Below are 22,411 nucleotides of genomic sequence, written 5' to 3'. Positions count from 1 at the left end.
CCTATCAGTCTCAAAGAAATAGGGAATTCAGCCTTTAACAAGTTTGAAGCATGTTTTAAGATGTCATCACTCGAACAAATATATTTCTGCAAAGTGACAGCCCTTGAACGAACCTGAAACGAAAAAGGGAAGGCCCTAATATGATATGAGGAAATAAAACCAATAATGGATAACAAGTCATCAAGTTTAAGTTGCCGAAAGATAAAAGAATCTAAAACCAGCATTGGCCCATTTCAAATATATAACCAATCATTCCTTTACATTTTGCCCTTACTATTGAGCATAAAAGGAAGGAAAAGGAATAAGGTATAGGCTTCATGATTGTACCTCAAAAGATGCAGTTTTTAATTTAAGAGTCAAAGTTCGTCCAGAAAGACCCTCTTTCTGCATGTCAGCTGACAGCATCTCTGAAATATCAGCTGCAATACAAAGAGAACAAAGCTAACTGCTGAAATAAATGATTAGTCAATTTTGAAGCCAATACCATCTACATTAGAAGAGTTTTTCAAAATATCCCAAGACAGAGTCCAGAGAGGTGCATTATGTAATCCATCTTAACAATCTTATCAAAATGCTACTGCTAAAAAATTGATACTGATTCCTCCAATAAACTATTATTATAATCTGCTGAAGCTCAACAGTTCAAAAATCATTTTCAACTTTAAGGAAGTACTAAATACATGATCATGAAAACCAAAACAGAAAAGAAACCAGCAATCTCTGGATTCAAAGGAGACAAAAGAAGAAAAAAAGATGTGCCTGTTTACCTAATTTCTGATAAAGCAATGCAGCATCCTCTGTTGCTGAAAATGTTCTCTCGCTGCTAATACTTTTTCGAAACCTGGCCTCAGGAGTATCCGTCCCTCCAAGCCCCAATCCAACAGATAGGAAAAAATCTAAAATCATTAGCAAAAAGGGTCAGAATCCCATGAAAATCATCCCCATTACCTCTGTATGCATGAACATATGTTTACTTAGATGGACACTTTACCCTCTTGATTATTAATAATTTATAATTAATTCAAGAACTTAGAAACATCATGCTCACTAATATTTAGATTAATTATAACAGAACTCCATATTAATTACACCTGATGATTATAACAAAATCACTTCAAATCAAGCATCTATCAGAAAAGGTGATGGTAATATGTACTATGACTGCCTAATGATACAGTCATATTCATACAGACAGCTCTAATTAAAACTGAACCTCAACTGGACTCACTAGGTTTTGGCATGTTGATCTTGATCCAGTAAACTGTAGCAATAAGACAATGCAGGAGGATTATCCCCATTTCCAACCATATGTGCAGTTCCATACAATTTCCTATCATAATCACTCATTTTTTAACAGGAGAGACACCTTATTATTATGCTAACCTGCTGAAGAACGAGAAAATAGGGCACAGAGGAAACTGCCTTTCTGCAGCATCTCTTTACAAGTGCTGATTCCATGAACACCCTTTAAAATATTTTCCGTGACCTTGCCTATACCCCCAATCTGCAAACCCAGTTTTTTCAATGTCCAGTTGTATCAGATAGACATCATGAACAGATCAGAAATAAAAATTCTGAAACAAGAGTTCAAGATTGGCCAATCAATGAATACCTTTCGAATAGGAAGCGAGGATATAAATGTCATAACAGCCATGCGGTCATTGGGTAAAACAAACTGCCCATTTGGCTTGTTAATATCTGAGCAAACCTGTGTGTTGGGAGGGGGGATACAATACAATCAGAATGGGCAATAAAGAAAGGTGTAACAACTAGCTGTAACAATAATATGAAATGTCCTGCTAGATTGCTTTGCTTTTGATTATTTGATTAGCAAGAAGAAACTTTGACAAGCAAATTGAATTTGAAATATTATGTATGCCAATAAATAAAATCCAAACAAGTCGACAGTCAACAACAAAGAATTGTCCTGTCTCTATTCTCTATCCAACATCACTGATGAATGCAACAACTTGAAGAAACAACTTCCAATGGGAAATTTTAGAATTTTCTGCATGATATGCAATATTCCAATTTTGGTTTGACAATGTAACAATAGCAAAAATTATTGTGTTGACAATTTGAAAATGCAACTTGCCAACAGCAACGGTTTGCCAAGAACACACAAGACAACCTTAGCAAGTAAGCGATTTGGAGCCACTCCCGCACTACATGTCAAACCAGTCTCTTCATGTACTCTAGATCTGAGTTCTTCAGCAATCTAAACATATAGGAGGACAGGATCAGCTTAAAAGCCAGTCACTTAAACAGTCAGAAAAACTAATTCAAACTTACTTCTTCACCAGTAATGCCTCTTTCTTTGCAAACCCTAGTAATATCAAGGTAAGCTTCATCCAAACTGGCAGCCAAGAAATTAGGATCATAGTTCCGAAAAACTAACATGGAGAAACATGTGCAATATAAAATATCAGCAAACCAAAACCCCAATATGCATCAAGAACTCTGTTAAAAGCAAAATATCTAACCTTCTCTAGTTAAACCACTGTAATAAGTATATTTATTGAAATCTGTGGGAACAAATATCAAGTTCGGACATAATTTACGTGCAATGAATCCAGGCATAGCAGCACGAACACCAAATTTGCGAGCCTACAGAGTGAATGAAACTTAGCAAGAGTAATTTTACCAGCAACAAATCAGATTTTAACAAGTTAATCGTGTAAAGCGATTTAGACCTCATAGTTAGCAGTGGAAAGCATAGACATACTACCAACAGCCATTGGTTTACCCTTCAATGAAGGATTGCTCAAAGTTTCAACGGCCGCATAAAATGCATCCATATCTACATGTAGCCAAATCCTAGAAAGCTCACGTGTAGCTTCAAGCTCTAATATTCTCTTCTCCGCAACCTAAGAAAACAGCAAATCATTTATCTACCTAAACATAATTTCCAAATTTCGCAATTTGTATAAATAGATTACAAGAAAGGTAGAACTTAAAAGAACCTTTTGATAATGAGATAAATCTGCGGCGGAGAGCTTCGCAGCACGAACTCGCATATGCTCTATTTTTTGCCGAATGAAGGCCTCTTTTCGCTCCTCATTTTCGAAGTATTTCGATCCTTTGCTCATCTCATACACTACTCTTTGGACTTTCTCTTTATCAACTCCTTCCATTCCTAAAATTTTAAAATAATAATAATTCAACTAACAGTCATCAGATCTTCAAAATTTATCCGTTAATGAAAGAAAAATTCGAGGTGAGTTAACAAATTAAATGACATATTGACATTGAAAAATACCTATAAATCGAACAACAGAGAAAGCGAGAAGCGATTTGATGATAGATCGGAACTTAAGAAAAGAGAAGATGTTAGTAAATTACCTGCTTTGGCGTTGGTGTAAACAGTGTGATAAGATTGCCATGGCCGCTGCTTATCGCTCGCACTTTCGCTACCTTCCATGGCTTGCTGGAGAAGGGAGAGAGGACTCGGAGGGAAGAGCCTTTTGGGAAATAGAGCGCCAAAATGTGTAAAAATGGGAAAATAATATAAATGGAGTAAAAATTAAAAGGGGGTAAAGGTATTTTGGAATACCTCTTATTTTTTGTTATGCTTCTTTCTCTTTGTTCTCTTCTTCTCTCTCACCAGCCCTCGAACCAAGGTCATGTGGTTTGTGCGTTCTGACCGAAGCACACCAAAGCCAACAAGCCGGAACAAGGGCCGGTGCCCCTTTTGGCTCGTTAATTATATAAATAACTTTATTTGTTTTCTAACAAATCAGTTTTTTTTCTCTTACGAAGTTTAAAATACTGTTTTATTTTGAATATTGAACTTTAGCTTATTTATGATGTTTTGGTACATGAGTCGAAATTTAGTGTTATAAGAGTTATAATAAAAAAATTATGAATAAATTTATCTTATAATTACTTCATATTATTAAAAAAGCGTTGTATCCTCAACGATAAATCATTGTATTTAAGAAGATATTAAAATATTAATGTCATGTGTATTATTAAAGTATCGATAAATTATTATGTTGTTACAAATTAAAGCGACAAATAATTTATAGGTTCAATAATGTTTAGTCAGATTAAAATTAATAATTGTATTATGCTAAATTACAAATGTAGTACTTATAGTATAATTTAATTAAGTTCTAATCGAATTAACTAAGCAACCTTTGTGGTAAATGATTTTTTGTTATTTCTTAAGATCCTGGATTCGAGCACAAAAAATACTAAGGTTGCGTCAACCTTGCAAACTGCCACTTATGTCTGCTTCGTCCTTATCTTTTCACAAATTGTCGAACGGCCAAAGGCCAATAGGTAATCAAACATCCAATTGCCACGGTCGGTCAAACGACCAAAAGATCGACTGTAACAGTCGATCATAGGGATTTTTAGGGATTTCAATGTTTTATATTTTAGGGATTTAATAGAGTAGGCGACGACTAAGGTGGTTGTTCGTTGATGACCAGCAACGATCAGGACGGTGGTGGCAGCGACGACTGAGGTTTGAATTTAGGAATTAAAGTTTTTAATGTTTTGAGTGTTTTTTGTTTAGACTTAAGAAAATTTTAGGGTTTTTAATATATTTTTAATTTTTAATTTTAAATAAAAATTTCAAAATTCTATAAACGTGACATGAGATAGATAACATAATTTTTTTAATAGTTGTTACGGTCGAGACACTTAAAATGATAACATTAGTAACATTAGGCACCTAGATTGACAAAAAAATAGTTTAGACACTGAAATGAGAAAATTAGTATAATTTGAAAACTTATTTTTATATTAAACCAATAAAATATAAAGAATAATTTATAATTTATACATAGTATGAAAACATCTCTTCCATTATCAAACTTCTTATTTTATGCATTTGTAACTAACAATGAAGACGTAAGAAAAATGACTTAATTATAATATAATAATAATAATAGAAAATCACCATTTAGTTTGCAACAAAATGTGCAAAAGGAAAGGTATTTGATAATACCTCTAAATTTATAAGAGACCAATTGTATACTCTACCCTTTGAGGATACCCGCCCTCGAACCTGAGACACGTGACTCGTGTACTTTGAGCACAAAGCACAACAAGCCAGCTAGTCGCAACAAGGGCCAGTGTAAGCTTCTGGCTTCGTCAAATCCTTATTCGCATGTTTTTTTATTTCTTAATTTTCTTTTTACAAAATCCACCCTGAAATGAATAATATGTTTTATGAATGCTTATTCTAAATAAATCTTTTAATTCCATTATTTTATATTTTTCCACTCGTTCCAGGCTATTAAGCTTGAGAAAGGAAATTTGTATACGTTTTTCAGGTAAATATTACAACATGAAGCTCTTTTACTGTTAATGTTTAATCTGTCAGATTTTACTGCGATAAAATAATCTGTAATTAATTGATTGTATTATACATTATAATTCTAATGGTTCATTACCTCGATTCGAATACGACCCTTTCTATGAATGAGTACAGCACAACCGAAAACAGTAAAGATCACACAGGCACTGCTTAGAAATACAAGAAGATACTTGAGAAGATTCTTTCCTTTCCAGGTAATGAATCGCAAGACCCTTTTGGTGCTGCAAAACCAAACCTTGTTTACATGAGATCTGTTTTTGGATGTCCTAACAACTTCAATAATATCAGAAATAAAAACAAAACAAAATTATGCTTAGATCGATGTCACGTTGGAAAACAACTATTCGTGGTTGGAGTCTCTCGATCTCAAACACCTTTACAGTCTTTAGTGTTTGAACATGAAACCTCTAACGATAACAACTATCTCTTTAATCATTGAGTTGATTTTGTTCGTGTTTAATTATGTACGGAAGTTAGCCCAATTGTATAATATTGTTAAAACTACTTCATTAAATCATTGATTTTGAGATTAACAATTTAAAGATTTATATACAAAAGATTAAAAAAACTCAGCCTCTAAACTATTTATATGCAATAAGTAATAAAGAATCAATCATTCAAATTTATTTGTTTATCAACAAATAGACGAATTTCTTGTGTTTCGTAAAGTATAACGAATAAATTATGAAGAAAACGAAGTATAGGGACTAATTCTAAGTTTTATGGAGTAGAGAGAAACATTTGTAATTAAACCTTTATTTTAAATTTTATTTGGTAAATTAGTCTCTCTAATTTTAATTATCAAAATTTGGTTCTCATACTTTATTGAGAATTTAATTCAATTTCATAACACCGTTAAACCTTGCCTTTAAATCCTTGATCTTGAAATCAATGTTCAACAATTTGTATGAAATAAATTAACAAAAACAAACTGTTCAAATTCAAGTGTTTATTGATAAATAGACTAATTTCTTTGGTTTAGTAAAGTATAAATGGATAAATTATAAAAAGTTAAAAGTATAGGAATTAATTCTAAGTTTTAAGAAGTTAAAGGCTACATTCATAATTAGACATTCTTTTTTAAAAAAATAAGGGTAAAATACACAAATGATCTCCCGATTATAGGGTTCTATTTTGTTGAGTCTCTTGACTATTAAAAGTTACAAAAAAATTCATTGACTAGAGGGTGTTACTTTCTCGAGTCTCACGACTATTAAAAGTTACAAAATGATTCACCGACTATTAAAAGTTATAAAATGGTCACACAACTACTCATATGTTTCAAATTCATTCTTTTTCGTTAAAAAATTACGATTTTCTGAGCTAGACGTTAACCTACTAATTGATATATGATAAAATTATATTACGATGTTTACTAGCATTTTCGTTGCTTTTAAGCATTGGCTCGACCACATAATGTTTTAAACACTAACTCAACAACATAATGTAATGGATATTCGATCTATAAAATACAAAAAAATGTTATGGGATCAATTTTTATCATATCTCAATCAACAAGTTAACGTATAGCTCAGACAACCACAAATTTGTTGACAGAAAAAGATGAATTTAAAACATATGAATAATAGTGTGACAATTTTGTAACTTTTAATAATAGAAAAACTCGAAAAAACAATACCATATAGTCCATGAGTGTAACTTTTAATTGTCAGAGAACTCAAAAAAATAACAATCTATAGTCGGGGGACCATTTATGTAATTGAACCAAATAATAAATGGAAAAGGCTTTATTATTACATTCTTCTAATTTAAATTGCGAGGGAATTCAATCATTTGTAAAGAAGCGAGGGAATTCTTTTTTCGACGGAACTTATCCGCTAAAAGTTGAAACCCTAATTTTCGTGAATTTTATTCTCATTCGAAAGAAAGATGGGATTATGGGAAGCTTTTCTCAATTGGCTTCGAAGGTAAGTTTCTCTTCCTTGTTTAATTTCCGAGAAAATAAAGCTAAAGAACTAAAGAAATTTTAATTTTGTTAATTATTGTGTTTATTTGCACGTTTAATCTGACCGAGCTAATGTTTAACGAAAAAATTGATAGATAATGTAGACACCCGTTTTTGTCCGGTTTTTTTTTATCGTTATTTTATTATTATTATTATTATTATCGTTATCTTATTATTTTATTATTATTTATTATTACATATTTTTTTTTTGCAGGCCAAAGCCTAATACAACAAGGCCCAACCAAGGCCCAAACCCGAGCCCATCATATGATAACCCAACAAAATTAGGGTTTCAAAACCCTAAATCATCATCAGCCGCCGCCGCTCAAGCCAAGTTGCACTTCCCACCGCCGTCGTCACTGCTGCCGGTCCATCTCATCGTCGCCGTCATCATTAACAGAGGCCGAACAGTGATAGAAACAGTAAAAAAAAAAAAACAATCAACAGAAACCAAATCAATATCAACTTATCATATACAGTAACCTAAATCCGAAAACCCATTAAAATAACACCCAAAAATCCCGAAAAATCTGGACTTTATTCACCCAAATCAGAGAAATCAAATCCTATCCATAGACCTCATCATCTCACCAAACGAAGCAAAAATCAACATGCAAAGCAAGATAAAAGGAAAGAGCAAAGAGAACAGAGGGGAGGCGGTGATAACAAAAAAAAAAAAGAGACCATTCGGGTTTGACAGAAAGAGAAAAAAAATCAAAGCATAAAAACAAAAGGAGAGAGAGAGAGAAGATCTCACCGTGGGTTCGAAGCGGTTGGGAACACCAAGAGTCGCCGGATTCTTGTTGCTTCGAGAGGTAACAACCTAAGATTTAGGGGTCTAGCTAGGTTTTTAGGCTATAAAGTTTAAGGTTCTGGTTCAAGGGAGAAGAGAGGATTCGTTTGGGCTCGTTTTCACTTCTCCGGCCGCCGTGCGCAGCCGTCGGCCCCGCCGTGGGAGCCTCCGGCCACCGTGGCCGTTCTCTCGTTGTTTGAGAGAGTTGGGAGAGTTCTCTGGAACTCTCTCTCTCTTCATTTGTTAAAATGAAGCAGCAATGAGGGGAGGAGCCGTTTTGGGGGTTTGGGTGGGGAGCAAAACGCAGCCGTTTTGGGCACCCCATTCCCGTGTTTTCAGAGTTTTAAAGGGCTAATGGCGTGTTTAGTCCCTGCAGGTTGAGAAACTCACCCGTGTCTCTCATATATTTAGGGTAAATCGCACTATAGGTCCCTTGCAGTTGTAATCTATTTATTTCAATCATATACTGAAAAGTTTGCTTTATTATATTTTGAGCACTTATGTTTCTGTATTTCCATTCTAGTCCTAATTTCTTGTGTTATGATTTTGTGGGTGTTTGAGTTTAGCCATCATATTTGCAAATATTCCATTTTAGTCACTGTTTATTATTTGATTTAATTACTGTTCGGCCCTCTATGTTTCTGTTGATATTTTAATTTGGCCTTAATATTTATGCATGTTACATTTTGGTCAATCTTACAGTTTATGTATTTTGTATTTTGTATACCATGTTCATATAGTTTATATTTTGGTCACTAGATCCTCTGTTGCTAATTTTTATAAATTTGTACATTGTATTCTGCAGTTATATATTTTATTTTAGTCCTATTATTAAATGTAATGTTATTATAGTCATACTTGACTTTGGTCCCAATGTTTGTAATAATTTCATTTTAGTTCTCTATATTATTTTTGGGTTATCTTCATTTTGATACATGTATTATTTAATATTTGTAATTCGGACTTTGGTTTTTACTGTTTAGTCCCATTAGTTTTTATTTCTTTATTTTGGTCCCTAAATTTCTTTTTCTTCTGTTTTTAACCTATTCAGTTTCTGTATTTGCTATTTACTCCCTTAAATTCTTGTATTTACTATTTCAGTACATCAAGTTTCTGTTTTTCTTCCTTTTGATCCTTGTAATTACAAATATTTACCTTTTGATAATATTATCTTGGTTTATAATATTTTTTTATTTTATTTTAGTCATTTATGTATGATTTTATTGCACTTATTATTTGGTTGTTTGTAGTATGTAAATGATGTTTTTTAGTAATGTAAATATTTTATTTTGTATTTCCAATTACATTTATTTTCATTATATTTTTATCTATATATGAAATATTCGACTATATTTTCAAGAACACGTATGCATAGAATGGGCGTGGAAAGTACCACTTGGTCGAAGTGGTACGATCCGATACGGCATTTTAACGACATAGGAACTTGCAACAAGTCGATTATATTTTACTAATTAATTTATTTTAATAATGTAATGTGTGTTTTTTAATATTTATTTCATTTTTATTTGAATGCAAGCGTAAATTTCATTTTTATTCGATTCGCATTTTATCAAGAGGGAAATATTCTTTATGGATAAGAAATAGTCGAGTTAACTTTCCCGATGGAGGATTACTAATTTCGATATTTCTTTTCGAGTTAAAGAATTTTCTGTAAATAATTAACTCGAAGCAAATTGATTAAATTTCAATAAATGGATCGTGATTTAACTTTATATTCGATTTATAATTTCCATCATCACGACGATATGTAAGCGATACAGTACCAATTTTGGACGCTGTGGGGGTGCTAATCCTTCCCCACATGTAACCGACTCCCGAACCCATCAAATCGATTTTCTGGTAAACGTAGACCACTTTTGTCTTTAAAAATGATTTTTCTTAAAATTATTTTGAAAGACGTTTTTAGGTATTCGACCTGCCTAATCTAAAGGTCGATGGCGACTCTTTTCAAATTTATTCAAATCAATTCAAAATCACCCATTTTTTTAAAAAATTAAAGTCGTAATCGTTTTTTTAAAATAATATTTAATTGTTTCACAAAAAAAAATGGTTATGACAGCTTGGCGACTCCGCTGGGGACTTTTTTAGAGAGTCAGGCTGTATGTCGTTTACATATTGTCATCTTGGTGGAAATTATGATTTCTTGTTTTAGTTAATTTATGATCCGTTTATTGAAATTTTTAATTGCTTCGTTTTTTTGTCGTACTAACATTTTATTTTTGACTTTCAGCTTTGTCAGGATTTTATCTTTTTTTTCCTTGTTTTGTTTTCCTTTTGGGTCGAAGGTAGGTATGTTCCTCCTCACACACATCACTCGCATTGGCATAACATAAGCTCTAGACACGAGCTTCGATCCAAATTAGTTGGGGTGAATGCTTTACTCTCGTAAGAATTTATTCTTCGTATGAGTGTTAGCAAATAACTCATGGGATACATACCTTATACCTTCGTAGGAATTTATTCCTCGTATGGGTATAAGACAGTGAATCCCCTCGAATTGAACTCGTTCCGTTTGAAACCTGTAATGGGTGAGGATTGAGGGTTTGGCAGCCCAAGGGGGCACCGACATCAAGGACAATTCGAGTCCCTTCTTTCCGTTAGAGCCGAAACCAAGCATATAGTGAACCGTCGAACGATCACCCTAGATATAGTCATACCGAACCTCTGTCCGTTAGTAGGTACCCAAAATAGGTGTACACAAAGGATGAGCGTTTCTAAACCCTTATCTTTTGCTTTAAGTTTGTAGAATCTGTTTTCTTTTCGAATAAAAGCATGCGAACTAGATACCATGCGGTTAGGACCAATTTCTTGAAAATAGATCATTGTGGGTAGAAAGCATATCCGGGTAGGATTGCTATATATCGAAAGCATGTTCGGGTAGATATCATGACGGGGTAGGTGTTATCCATCCATCAATTTTTACATGTACTAACTTATTTATACTAACTTATTTTTCTCTTTTGTTTGTGTATACTAACTTATTTCTTCTCTTTTGTTTGTGTCATTTTGTCATCTGCATTGCATTGCATTGCATCATCATAATGCAAAAGTGTTGATCCGTAAGGGGATATTCGAGAGAAAATTTTCACAAGAAGAGATAAAAGTTTTCAATCAAGCGATCGCATACACAGACATGCATCGAGGGCTAAAAAGAAGTCCAGAGTACAAGAATGAGATTTTCTCGAAGATCGTGCATCATTCGAGACTGATATGATAATCCACTGATCTAAGGAGTAATCCAGCAGTAGATTCTCATCCACAATTATTCCATCGTTAACCATCAGGGAGTGAAGCACAAACTTCAGCATAGCCGAGGCATTAACGGAGTCAGATTACAGAGCGCTTGAGGGGCATCATTATTGAGGACGAAGATCCGATATGAAGCAGTGATCCATTCCAGGCTCACCATCTAAGCGAAGACATGTCTGTAAAGTGGACTGTCTTGTAATGTGAAATTTTTTATCTCTGGTGGGAATTGTTCTACGGTATTTATCGTTGGGATCCACATTTCTGTATTTGCATTTGCATCGTTGCATTTTGCATAACATTCATTTAAGCATGTTTACATGCATTAATCATACCTTGCTGGAAACTTTGAGGAAGCACTTCTAACTGTGCAATTGCATTCACACAGTACTGAGAATGGATGCAAAATTTGAGGAATTAAAGAAAGAGCTGAACGAGAGTTTGCAAAAGATGCAAGTTGAGTGGGAGGTTAAAATGGAGCAGATGCAAAAGACCACCGTGGATCGTATCTTACAAAACCAAAAAGACCTAGTTGACCAAATGGTAGCAAAGATGGCTGAGCTCGACCAAGAAAAAGGCAAAGAAAAGATTTCATTAACCCGTGAAACAGTAAAATGTGTGAAAGCACAGGCTAGTTCGCAACCAATTATCTCGCCCAACAGGATTCCTAGTTACCTAGCGACGAGAAGAGCCAAGAACGAGATCCCAGATAATTTGAAACAGTGGTGCAGAGAGACATTCCATGGAATGAGAGGACCAAACTCTCACAACGGGATGGATGCAACAGAACTAGTACTAGTTCCTGACCTGATGCTCCCGCCCAAATTCAAGATGCCCGAGTTTGAAAAGTACAGGGGAACCAGTTGCCCCAATGCCCACCTCACGATGTTTATTCGAAGAATGACTGGATACACTAACAATGATCAGATGTTGATCCACTGCTTTCAAGACAGTTTGATTGGATCTGCTTCAAGGTGGTACCACCAACTGAGTCGTTCTCAAGTCCGCTCCTGGAGGGATTTGGCTAGTGCTTTTCTGGGCCAATACAAGCACATGATTGATATGGCCCCCGATCGAACAATGCTTCAGAATATGGGGATGAAGAATTATGAGAGTTTTCGACAGTACGCACAACGATGGAGGGATATTGCATCTCAAGTGCATCCACCAATGACTGAAAGAGAGTTCATCACTATATTCATAGATACATTACAGTCTCCTTATATCGACTACATGATAGGGGTTGCCACTAAGAGTTTCTCTGACATTGTCATGTGTGGAGAAATGATTGAAAGAGCTATTAATAATGGCCAGATATGTGGTACTAGCCATACTGACATTGAGGAAAGAGCTGAGGTCAGTCTAGTGGATTTAATTAATCTGGGGACCGTGTCTCATAATGATTTTCGTAAAAAGACATGCATCAATCCAATTCCGATGACATATGAGGAATTGCTCCCAGCTCTAATTGAGAACAACCTGGTGATTCCAGTTCAATCCAAACCAAGAACTGACCCATATCCTGAAGGCCATGATATTAATGCCATATGCAGCTATCACATTGGGATCTCAGGGCATACCACTGAGAATTGTAGGGCATTAAAGTGCAAGGTCCAAGATCTGATCGATTCAGGGACATTAACGTTCAATGTGTAATGGGGCATTCTGATCGGAAGTCGGTCGGGGCATCCATCAGGAGATTTTGTTGCATTCTCATGCATGACATCTTGTTTGAATTTGTTTTTCTTTTGTTCTTCTTATGTTTAAATTTTTGTAAGTCACTTGACGTCCGAACATTGTAAATAAAATACTTCCTTAAAAAAAAAAAAAAAATAATGACAATGAGCAAATTTTAATCTTGAATTCTTTGAATATCATTTTAATTAAAAGCATTTTAATAATTGAGGTTGTAAATCTTTGACAAATGACAAGATTGAACCCTGCAAAACAGTGACCCCTTGATCCTAATCCAGAGGTACACCAGAATACATACCATTTTCTTGCAGGGACCGAGCTAGTTTTCTGTTCACATAAAGAGTCAATCAAAGGGTTTGGCATTCAGGTATGTGTTAGGAGCGGATAAAATGGGGCAACTAGCACATGAGATTGCAAAACTAATTAGTTATTATTTCTGTTTATGCCGTTCAATGATGATCATAATCTTCTCAGATGGAATGGTCAAGTAGATGAATCTAGTTTAGGTCAGTTGCTTGGGAATTGAACTCTAACGATGAGATTTGCTGACCTTCAACAAACACCGAGACTATAACAGGTTCTCCTCAGCGAGCTTAAGAAATGGAATCCGTAAACAAACAAACAAAAACATATATGTATACAATAAAGCTGAGCTATTCCGCTAAAGCAATTGGTTATAGAGGAAACTCGAAAACCCTGGCTTTATGAATAGATTACATTCAAACCATGACATTGATCGGGTACTTGGCAATCCGGTGTATGCTCCACTGTGGTTGTCAAGTCGAAGACTTTGTGACGACATGAATAATTCAGCTAGCCGAACAAAGGCAATTATAAAATATATGTATAATAAAGCTGAATTCAGCTAGCCAAACAATGGCAAATCAAATCAAATTTACTAAAATAAGGAGTTTCGGTGAATATGGACTAAGGGAGTTGAGGAACACCTGTTATAGTCGAACTCACACGAACACTCAGAAATCTCATTTTTAGATCGATATTTTTGCACTACCTTGACTAGGAAAGTCTACGAAGCTTGAACAAATGGAAGGTTTCAGAGACTTGAAATAAAAGTGTTCTAAAGAGTTTAGCAAGTAACTATGCTAGTTGTGTCATTTTGTTCGCCTCCGATTAAAGTGCCAAATCAAGAAAGAGGGGTATGTCATTACCTTCACGAGGACCAATGGATGAAACACACCTTAGAATTTAGGTAGCCAACCTCTAAACCCACCTGTCGATCTTGATATTTGTCAAAGATTTGTAACTATCAATGATTAAAAGAGCATTTGATTCTTTTGATATCCAATGAATTCATGTTTTATGATTGGATTCAATTGTGAAACTTAGAAGGAGGCAATATTTTTCGAAATTTTGAAAATTCAAGAAGAAGAAAAACATTTTCAAACAAGATAGTCTCTCGGGAGGCATATATTGGAATTCAACGAAGATCCCTCTGAAGCTCAGGATTGAAGCTGGGGCAAGAGAAGCTAAATTTTAGGGCAAAATTCGATGGAATAAACAAATGGTCTCAGGTCAAGGTTAGTAAGAGTACACATTGGTGGAAATACAGACAAATTGAATCAATGATAGAGTGAAGACTACTCTCGCAACAATTCTCCTTCCAGATTGAGAAAACATACATACACATACATACATAATACATAACATTTGCATCAAACATTTATCATCATATATATTAAAGACATTTTTCTCCTCACTTGGGGACAAATTGGACAAAAAAATCAAATAAATTTCATATTGACATCTATCATAACATCCAAGATAGTTAGTCAAAAATGCATCATTCTGATCTTTTCAGGAAATAAGAGCTCGGAAATAACCAGGTGTTTTCAACCTGAAAGAACAATGCAATCCACATATTTGGCTTCCTGAAGTCAACAATCAGATCTTCTGAAGATGTTTCCTCAACATGCAGGAATCAATAGACAAACTTTGAGCTATGAGATTATTTTCTTTAAAAAAAAATATATAATAATAAAGTGTCGTTTCACTTGAGATCGTTTCTCAAAAACAAACTTTGTCTCGCTTGAGACAATTTCTCTAAAAACAAATGTTGTCTCATTTGAGACTATATCTTAAAGCAAATTTCGTCTCGCTTGAGACATCATTTTCTCTCATAATACAAATTTCAAGGTTGTTGTACTTAAAGCAAAATTAATATCACTTGAGATTTTCAAAGCTGGTTTATCTCGCACGAGACAGTTTCCCCTTTTAACAAATCCTGAAATTGTTTCATTTGAAACAAAATAAACACTTTTGAAAACACCCTTGAGATTATTTCCACATAAACAAAATTGACAATATTTGAATCTTCTAAAACAAAGTTTTGTCTCTCTTGAGACAGTTTCTCTTGAAAAAAAATCTTTGAGTTAGTTCCTTTTAAATAAAATCTTGGAGTTTGTTCCTTTTGAATAAATATCTTTGAGTTGTTTCTTTTGAAAAATCTTTGAGTCTATTTATTTTGAAACAAAGTTTTGTCTCTCTTGAGACAGTTTTCCTTTAAACAATCTTTGAGTCTGAAACAAAGTTTTGTCTCTCTTTAGACAATTTTGTGAAAAAAAATCTTTGAGATTGTTTCTTTTGGAAAAAATCTTTGAGTTTGTTTCTTTGGAAACAAAATTTTGTCTCTCTTAAGATAGTTTCTTTTGAAACAAAAAAATCTTTGAGTCTGTTTCTTTGGAAACAAAATTTTGTCTCTCTTAAGATAATTTCTTTTGAAAAAATCTTTGAATCTGTTTTTCTTAAAATAAATTTTGTATCTCTTGAGACAGTTTCTCTTGAAGTAAATCTTTGAATATGTTCATTTTGAAAATCTTTGAGTTTGTTTCTTTGGGAACAAAATTCACCATCTTTGAGTCTGTTTCCTTTGAAACAAAACAAACATCTTTGAGATCATTTCCCTTTAAACGAATTTTGTCTCATTCGAGACAGTTTTCCGTTAAACAATCTTTGAGTCATTTCCTTTGAAACAAAATTTTGTCTCTTTTGAGACAGTTGCTTTTGAAACATAACATCTTTGGGTTTGTTTCTTTTGAAACAAATCTTTAATTTGGTTTCTCTTGAAACCATAACTCCTTTAGATGACCAGATCTCCTCATCACGTATGAGCCGTGTCATTCCCCAGACCAGATCTCCTCATCACGTAGGAGCCGTGTCAACCATAGATAACCAGCCGTCCTCATCACGTAGGAACCGTGTTATCACCTTTAGATGGCCAACCGTCCTCATCATGTAGGAACCGTGTCATCCCCAGACCAGATCTCTTCATCACGTATGAGCCGTGTCACCCTTAGATGACCAGACCTCTTCATTGCGTATGAGTCGTGTCATTTCCCGACCAGATCTCTTCATCACGTATGAGCCGTGTCACCCTTAGATGACCAGACCTCTTCATTGCGTATGAGTCGTGTCATTTCCCGACCAGATCTCTTCATCACGTATGAGCCGTGTCACCCTTAGATGACCAGACCTCTTCATTGCGTATGAGCAGTGTCGTCCCCACCAACAGAACTATCCATTTTTTTTTCAAACCAAAAAGAGGAGAACCAGACAAAAAACGTGTTTTCTTGTCGTCTTTGCCCTATTCTTGTTAACACAAGAATGTGCAAAGAGGGGCAGCTGTAGACACCCGTTTTTGTCCGGTTTTTTTTTATCGTTATTTTATTATTATTATTATTATTATTATCGTTATCTTATTATTTTATTATTATTTATTATTACATATTTTTTTTTTTGCAGGCCAAAGCCTAATACAACAAGGCCCAACCAAGGCCCAAACCCGAGCCCATCATATGATAACCCAACAAAATTAGGGTTTCAAAACCCTAAATCATCATCAGCCGCCGCCGCTCAAGCCAAGTTGCACTTCCCACCGCCGTCGTCACTGCTGCCGGTCCATCTCATCGTCGCCGTCATCATTAACAGAGGCCGAACAGTGATAGAAACAGTAAAAAAAAAAAACAATCAACAGAAACCAAATCAATATCAACTTATCATATACAGTAACCTAAATCCGAAAACCCATTAAAATAACACCCAAAAATCCCGAAAAATCTGGACTTTATTCACCCAAATCAGAGAAATCAAATCCTATCCATAGACCTCATCATCTCACCAAACGAAGCAAAAATCAACATGCAAAGCAAGATAAAAGGAAAGAACAAAGAGAACAGAGGGGAGGCGGTGATAACAAAAAAAAAAAGAGACCATTCGGGTTTGACAGAAAGAGAAAAAAATCAAAGCATAAAAACAAAAGGAGAGAGAGAGAGAAGATCTCACCGTGGGTTCGAAGCGGTTGGGAACACCAGGAGTCGCCGGATTCTTGTTGCTTCGAGAGGTAACAACCTAAGATTTAGGGGTCTAGCTAGGTTTTTAGGCTATAAAGTTTAAGGTTCTGGTTCAAGGGAGAAGAGAGGATTCGTTTGGGCTCGTTTTCACTTCTCCGGCCGCCGTGCGCAGCCGTCGGCCCCGCCGTGGGAGCCTCCGGCCACCGTGGCCGTTCTCTCGTTGTTTGAGAGAGTTGGGAGAGTTCTCTGGAACTCTCTCTCTCTTCATTTGTTAAAATGAAGCAGCAATGAGGGGAGGAGCCGTTTTGGGGGTTTGGGTGGGGAGCAAAACGCAGCCGTTTTGGGCACCCCATTCCCGTGTTTTCAGAGTTTTAAAGGGCTAATGGCGTGTTTAGTCCCTGCAGGTTGAGAAACTCACCCGTGTCTCTCATATATTTAGGGTAAATCGCACTATAGGTCCCTTGCAGTTGTAATCTATTTATTTCAATCATATACTGAAAAGTTTGCTTTATTATATTTTGAGCACTTATGTTTCTGTATTTCCATTCTAGTCCTAATTTCTTGTGTTATGATATTTTGTGGGTGTTTGAGTTTAGCCATCATATTTGCAAATATTCCATTTTAGTCACTGTTTATTATTTGATTTAATTACTGTTCGGCCCTCTATGTTTCTGTTGATATTTTAATTTGGCCTTAATATTTATGCATGTTACATTTTGGTCAATCTTACAGTTTATGTATTTTGTATTTTGTATACCATGTTCATATAGTTTATATTTTGGTCACTAGATCCTCTGTTGCTAATTTTTATAAATTTGTACATTGTATTCTGCAGTTATATATATTTTATTTTAGTCCTATTATTAAATGTAATGTTATTATAGTCATACTTGACTTTGGTCCCAATGTTTGTAATAATTTCATTTTAGTTCTCTATATTATTTTTGGGTTATCTTCATTTTGATACATGTATTATTTAATATTTGTAATTCAGACTTTGGTTTTTACTGTTTAGTCCCATTAGTTTTTATTTCTTTATTTTGGTCCCTAAATTTCTTTTTCTTCTGTTTTTAACCTATTCAGTTTCTGTATTTGCTATTTACTCCCTTAAATTCTTGTATTTACTATTTCAGTACATCAAGTTTCTGTTTTTCTTCCTTTTGATCCTTGTAATTACAAATATTTACCTTTTGATAATATTATCTTGGTTTATAATATTTTTTTATTTTATTTTAGTCATTTATGTATGATTTTATTGCACTTATTATTTGGTTGTTTGTAGTATGTAAATGATGTTTTTTAGTAATGTAAATATTTTATTTTGTATTTCCAATTACATTTATTTTCATTATATTTTTATCTATATATGAAATATTCGACTATATTTTCAAGAACACGTATGCATAGAATGGGCGTGGAAAGTACCACTTGGTCGAAGTGGTACGATCCGATACGGCATTTTAACGACATAGGAACTTGCAACAAGTCGATTATATTTTACTAATTAATTTATTTTAATAATGTAATGTGTGTTTTTTAATATTTATTTCATTTTTATTTGAATGCAAGCGTAAATTTCATTTTTATTCGATTCGCATTTTATCAAGAGGGAAATATTCTTTATGGATAAGAAATAGTCGAGTTAACTTTCCCGATGGAGGATTACTAATTTCGATATTTCTTTTCGAGTTAAAGAATTTTCTGTAAATAATTAACTCGAAGCAAATTGATTAAATTTCAATAAATGGATCGTGATTTAACTTTATATTCGATTTATAATTTCCATCATCACGACGATATGTAAGCGATACAGTACCAATTTTGGACGCTGTGGGGGTGCTAATCCTTCCCCACATGTAACCGACTCCCGAACCCATCAAATCGATTTTCTGGTAAACGTAGACCACTTTTGTCTTTAAAAATGATTTTTCTTAAAATTATTTTGAAAGACGTTTTTAGGTATTCGACCTGCCTAATCTAAAGGTCGATGGCGACTCTTTTCAAATTTATTCAAATCAATTCAAAATCACCCATTTTTTAAAAAAATTAAAGTCGTAATCGTTTTTTTAAAATAATATTTAATTGTTTCACAAAAAAAAATGGTTATGACAGATAACTTATGACTGAATTTCAAGTTTCGCTTTCAATTTTTTAAATTGGTGATTCGGATCAAGTATATAATCGAGTGGGATATATGTCTTGTGGTTGTTTTCGTTTATTGGATTTTGCAGTGGAAATTATTTTTTTGTTGTTTATTGGTTTTTTCTTTCCTTTAATGCGCTATTATTTATTGATAGGAACAATATTTTTTTATAATATAATTATAACAGATAGCACTGTGATAGTTGCCTTACAAGAAAATTTGTAGATTGGAGAGTGGATTGAAATTTGAAGTGATAGTTAGGTGTTAATTTGTTGATGTCTGGTTAGGTTGGTTGATTGTAGACGTAATTGCCTAGATATCTGTGAGGTTTCTAAACCATTATGGTGAAGTGCTTGGTTTGGTTAAAAGACGGCTAGAAAGATGTCGTTTTTTTCATCCAAATCTATGTGCTTGGCGTTTTTCATACGTGAAATACGTGTATGTGTCATTTTGGAGTTACATAAGAAAATAATGTCAATTGTGGTGAGTTCCAGTTTCTCCGGTATTGTTGTTGGGAAAGGGGTAGTTGCACTTCTAGGTGGTAGCAACAGCTAAGTTACAGGTGAGTAAGATTAATAGGGTATCTTGCTGACGTAATTAGAAGAATTAATCACATACAAGGTTCTTGAATTAGTTATTGATTAACAGAATAACAGATGCTTTTTGCATTATATGTTTTTCCTCAATGGCGTAATACGGTAATCATTCAGTGCCCTCCGTCTTTGTTTTCTTCTCAAGTCCAAATTAGCAAGTAGCTGAAGAGCAGTTTCAGTCATGTATTACCCAAGCAATAAGGAATTCTAACCTAGTGTGGCAAAGGGAGGACTTTAGTTGTTGGTGGTGCCTGATGGTTCTGGCAAGAGGGTTTTTTATTTATTTATAATTTTAGGAGAGGCGGGGTGTGATTGGGTGAGGCAGCCCTATATTTATATTGTTTCCTCTGGCCATTTTCCTTTTTTGCATGCTTTTTATGTATATTCAAGGAAGGCCTTACAAAGTTTAGACGAGCTCTTGATGCAGGTTTCTGATTGACCTTTCTTTGTACATATTAATCCTTTCTTTTTGGATTAAATTCCCTGCATAGTAGTTAATATTTTCTCTCTCTTTCTTGTAGTCTCTTCTTCAAGCAAGAAATGGAGCTATCTTTAGTAGGCCTTCAGAATGCTGGTAAAACATCCCTTGTCAATGTCATTGCAGTAAGTGAACGTATTTGTGAGTTTGTTCCTATTCTTTAGCTTGTTCCTGACAACTGGACTTCTTTTGTCTGTATCTTGCTTCAAGACTGGTGGATATAGTGAAGATATAATACCGACGGTAAGTGATCTGGCAAAGTGCCAATACCAACATTGATTCTTGAGAATTTGTAATACACATGCCACAAGTTATTGTTTGGTGGGTTCTGTTACTTTTTATTTTCATGACATCTCTTTTGTTTGCAGGTAGGATTTAATACGAGGAAGGTAACTAAAGGAAATGTTACGATAAAGTTATGGGATCTTGGAGGTCAACCAAGGTTTCGAAGCATGTGGGAGAGATACTGCCAGGCTGTTTCAGTTATTGTCAAGTAAATCATGCTTTTTTGGCGACCATTCTCTCTATAGGATGAATTTGGAAAATATTACGATGTTTAATGTGTCTTTATTCAAAGAAAGTTGTTCCTATATCAAAATTATAATTGTTATGAGAATATACAGGTTAGATTTTAAAGGATATTAATCTCAAGTTTCCTAGAAACAAAACCTGTTTGTTTGTTTTCCAGTGATCGTTTTCTACTGGAAATCACAAGAAAATGTTCTCTTTGTTAATTCATAAATGTTCGTATCCTAATTGCCTCCATCTTATTGTTGGTCTTGAACTTACCTTGTTTTCTTAAAAAGAAGCCTATCTGTAGACAATGTCCTCTGTCCATCTTATGATAGCATTCAACTAAGTCTGTTTTCTTGTACCTCCTCTTCCCTCTCCATGATGCCGTAGTTTACACTTATGGTCATTTGATTTTCTTATCTTCCAGTTCACTATCATAAACTAAATGTATGAGCAATCAGTAAATTGTTAGGTGAAAATAGTTCATGAGAAATCAGTAAATTGTTAGGTAAAGAATGAAAAATGGTTCAAAAACTGTAGTGGAGGGCAATGAGAAGTTAGGGAAGGATCTATATAACTTGGTTCTCAGGTGAGCTTATATCCAGCATGCCCTAAACACGTTAAGGGATATGCTTTGATTGTTTACTTTCCACAAACTTTGCAATTGGCAACCTCACCACTCCATACCACCCGCTCTTATAGTTTCCTTTTGCCTTGCAAGATCTGCATATTTGTCATGTAAGACGCAAACATGGATTATATGATATCTTCCAGGTAGAACATGCATATCTGCAATATACAGTTATGTTGTGGATGCTGCTGACAACGATAACTTATCTGTTTCGAGAAGAGAATTGCATGACCTGTTAAGTAGACCCTCATTAAGTGGCATTCCCCTACTGGTTCTGGGAAACAAGATTGACAAATCAGAAGCCTTGTCTAAGGAGAATTTGACTGAGAAAATGTAAGTGCGTGCACCGTTAAAAAAGTAAACCTTAGTGCTTAAACAACGGTAACCTGACATAACCAAAGCTGAATCTGTTTTTTCTCTGTGTGTATTTCCCCCACATCCTAACGCAAATGTATTTTTTTCATTGATGTTTTCTGGTGGACTCTGCAGGGGGCTGAAATCGATTACAGATAGAGAGGTTTGTTGCTTTATGATCTCATGCAAAAACTCTTCCAACATCAATATGGTGATTGATTGGTTGGTGAAGCATTCAAAATCGAAGAATTGAAGTCACAAAAGTTTCTCCATTGTTTGTGATTTATAATCGGCTATGGTTGCTTGTTTCTTCGTCGAGGGTGTTCGGTATATGACTTTGCC

General features: G+C 34.5%; 2 protein-coding genes and 1 long non-coding RNA gene across 4 annotated transcripts in view; 1 reads left to right on the top strand and 2 right to left on the bottom strand.

The window, feature by feature from the left end:
* LOC120173086 (DNA polymerase kappa-like) overlaps positions 1–3,512 on the bottom strand; it is a 4,881-nt gene extending 1,369 nt beyond the window's left edge. Inside the window, exons 1-11 of one of the 2 annotated variants that reach the window (XM_039180371.1) lie at positions 3,343–3,512; positions 2,964–3,136; positions 2,694–2,867; positions 2,484–2,607; positions 2,293–2,393; positions 2,132–2,218; positions 1,613–1,708; positions 1,384–1,504; positions 768–896; positions 328–419; positions 2–113 (exon numbers count right to left, since the gene is read on the bottom strand). In XM_039180371.1, coding sequence (XP_039036302.1) covers positions 2–113; positions 328–419; positions 768–896; positions 1,384–1,504; positions 1,613–1,708; positions 2,132–2,218; positions 2,293–2,393; positions 2,484–2,607; positions 2,694–2,867; positions 2,964–3,136; positions 3,343–3,421 — 1,288 coding nt within the window. In that variant the 5' untranslated portion in view covers positions 3,422–3,512. Of the gene's footprint in view, position 1; positions 114–327; positions 420–767; positions 897–1,383; positions 1,505–1,612; positions 1,709–2,131; positions 2,219–2,292; positions 2,394–2,483; positions 2,608–2,693; positions 2,868–2,952; positions 3,137–3,342 lie in introns of those variants that run through there. The other variant, XM_039180378.1, reaches the window with a different exon arrangement.
* LOC120173184 overlaps positions 1–13,110 on the bottom strand; it is a 21,205-nt gene extending 8,095 nt beyond the window's left edge. Inside the window, exons 1-2 of the long non-coding RNA XR_005521030.1 lie at positions 13,080–13,110; positions 10,025–10,028 (exon numbers count right to left, since the gene is read on the bottom strand). This is a non-coding gene — a long non-coding RNA (uncharacterized LOC120173184). The remainder of the gene's footprint in view (positions 1–10,024; positions 10,029–13,079) is intronic.
* Positions 7,141–22,411, top strand: LOC120173175 (ADP-ribosylation factor-like protein 8a). Its single transcript, XM_039180421.1, has 6 exons — positions 7,141–7,257; positions 20,615–20,696; positions 20,782–20,814; positions 20,940–21,064; positions 21,887–22,048; positions 22,205–22,411. Exons 1-6 carry the CDS (start codon positions 7,220–7,222, stop codon positions 22,320–22,322), a joined length of 558 nt encoding a protein of 185 aa, XP_039036352.1. The 5' UTR covers positions 7,141–7,219; the 3' UTR covers positions 22,323–22,411.

This window comes from Hibiscus syriacus, unplaced genomic scaffold, assembly GCF_006381635.1.
Source record: "Hibiscus syriacus cultivar Baekdansim isolate YM2019G1 unplaced genomic scaffold, ASM638163v2 tig00003041_pilon, whole genome shotgun sequence".
Taxonomy (NCBI): Eukaryota; Viridiplantae; Streptophyta; class Magnoliopsida; order Malvales; family Malvaceae; genus Hibiscus; species Hibiscus syriacus.
The sequence above is the reverse complement of the archived record's forward strand: the minus strand, read 5'-3'. Positions and strand labels throughout refer to the sequence as shown.